Raw genomic sequence first — 2,392 nt, forward strand, 5'->3', positions numbered from 1 at the left:
ATGGCGATATGGGGAAATATGGGGTAAAACAAAAAAATAACAAAAATATACCATTCTTAAAATAAACATTCACAAAACAGAGCCAAATCAAACAAAATCATATGAACATATATATATATATATAACATACAAGCAAAAAGCCTCAAGCCGACAAACAACAGAAATTCAAAAACGAGTCCAGATTAGAATCAGGGGGGCAAAAGAAAAGTCGCCCTCCTCTCTCCATCTCAAATCTCTCTCTTTGCGTTTCTCTCGCTTTAGTACTGGTGCTGGGCCACACTGAACTGGTAGGGTCCCAGTGAGCTCTCGTAGTGATACTCACAGAGGAAGGTGGGTTTGTACGGCAGCGTCCCCCTATCATACTCTTTCCTCTCTAGCGTGCTGGAGCTGAACGGCGACTGCTGCGGCGGACTCTGCTGCGGACACTGCTGCTGCTGCTGCTGCTGCGTCGCCGAGGGGTGGAGGTGGCGGTTAAGGCTGTGGTGTGACTGTGACCTCTGTGCGGCGTCCTTGCCAAAGGTGGAGAATGACCTATCGTTGGACAAGGCGCCGGACAGTGGGGCCACGACGGCGGTGTTGGAGGGGTGGGACGCGGCGGCCATGGAGGAGGTGGAGTTGGTGGCGGCGATGAGGAGCTGGTCGGCGTGATCGATGGCGGCGGTGGCGGTGGCGGCGGAGCGCGACGGTACCTCAGTGTCGGGCAGCGTGGCGTCCATGCCGGGCACGTGCAGGTTGCTGCGGTAGTCGGGGCCCTGGCGCGCGTCGGAACCCACGAAGGAGGGCATCCAGCAGCGGTCCGAGTGGCCCAGGGCCTTGCACTCCTCCGTGCAGTTGGAGAACAGGTCGGCGCCTGGAGGGGGGGGGGGGACGAGGGGAGGGGGGACGAGGGGTGATGAATGGGAGGTGAGGGAGGGAGGGGGGAGAGGGGAGGGGGTAGAGGACGAGCCACAGGGGAGCGAGGTGAGGTGTCGAGGGAGGGAGGGGGGAGGGAGGAGGTAGGGGGGAGATGGTGGGAGGAGGAAGGGTGAAGGAGGTAGGGGGAGAGGGTGGAGGAGGTAGGGGGGAGAGAGTGGAGGAAGCAGGTGGGAGAGAGTGTGAGCCAATGTGACGTGATGGTGGTTGGAGGGGTTTAGAGAGGACAGAGTGGGGTGTTTTTTAAGGGGGGGGGGGGAGTGAAAGAGAGAGAAAGGGAGAGAAAAAGGAGAAAACAAGCATCAGATAATCATTCCTCAACGTTGAAATGTGGGGAGGGGCCGGGGGGGGAAAACCACGGCGATTAAAGTGATTCATCAAACAGGCAACCGTTGACGAAGCATTTTTTTTTTCCACACACCTGATTCATTTGGAATAAAATATGCAATCACAGACAATGCTCAGGAAAAACAACATTCCCCCACGCATTCCGAATTCTCTCGGTGCGCACTCAAGGCTCCCCCGACCGATGGATGTGTGTGAATGCCCAATGAACGGTAGAGAATTCAAATAATTCAAAAACCCCTAGAACCAACGAGACAAAAGCAGAACAATTATCTCAAGGAATCAAAACCAAAACAAACGCACTGTTCAGCCTCGGTCGCTCATTCACGCTCTCTCTCTCTCTGTAGCAATCAACCTTGTGTGTCGAGAACACGGGCGAGCGACAATACACCGACACCGCCGACCACAAAAGCATACACACTCGAGAGAAAGAAAGACAAAGGGACGGGAAAAATGTCCAATGTGAGGAGCCGATATAATGGAATAACACACATTCTCTCCACAAGCGGCCCCCGACGCCTCCATGACTCGCATGAAAGGGGAGAGCGGTTATGTTAATTACTCGCTTAGGGAGAATAGGGACAGGAGGAGAGCGCAAGAAAGGGAGGCATTAGAGGAACGCTGGGGAAGAAGGGGATGAGAGAGAGGAATGGAGAAGTCATCATAATGAGAGCCTACAGCCATCGCGGCAACGTTGGCTGCAGATTGGATTTGCCGTTTTTTTTTTCTTTTTCTTTTTTACACCCCAGTTCTCAAGCTGAGCCGGGACAATGTGCGGTGTGCTCCGAGTGGGTTGATCAAAGCAGGAGATGAACAATCGAGGGGGCAAACGAGAGAGAGAGAGAGGGAGAGAGAGAGAGAGAGAGAGAGAGAGAGAGAGAGAGAGAGAGAGAGAGAGAGAGGGGATTTAGTGAGAGAGAGACGGAGAGAGAACGAGGGAGATAACGAGAGAACGGGAAAGAGGGAGAGAGCGGGCGAGAGAGAGAGAACAAGAGACAACGAGAAAGAGAGTGATATAGAGAAAGACCGAGAGAGAGAGAGAGAGAACGATAGAAAACGAGAGAACGAGATAGATCGAGAGAGACAATGAACGAGAGAGAGTGAACGAGAGAGACGGAGAGAGAACGAGAGAGGG

At 53.6% G+C, this 2,392-nt stretch overlaps 1 protein-coding gene across 1 annotated transcript in view; it reads right to left on the reverse strand.

The window, feature by feature from the left end:
- Nucleotides 1–257: 257 nt before the first annotated feature.
- Nucleotides 258–2,392, reverse strand: part of pcdh10a (protocadherin 10a) — a gene marked incomplete at both ends in the record, with an annotated part of 7,173 nt that continues 5,038 nt past the window's right edge. The window contains 2 exons of the mRNA XM_084465338.1: nt 258–443; nt 504–850. Coding sequence (XP_084321464.1) covers nt 258–443; nt 504–850 — 533 coding nt within the window. The remainder of the gene's footprint in view (nt 444–503; nt 851–2,392) is intronic.

This window comes from Micromesistius poutassou, assembly GCF_964030765.1.
Source record: "Micromesistius poutassou genome assembly, chromosome: 3".
Taxonomy (NCBI): domain Eukaryota; kingdom Metazoa; phylum Chordata; class Actinopteri; order Gadiformes; family Gadidae; genus Micromesistius; species Micromesistius poutassou.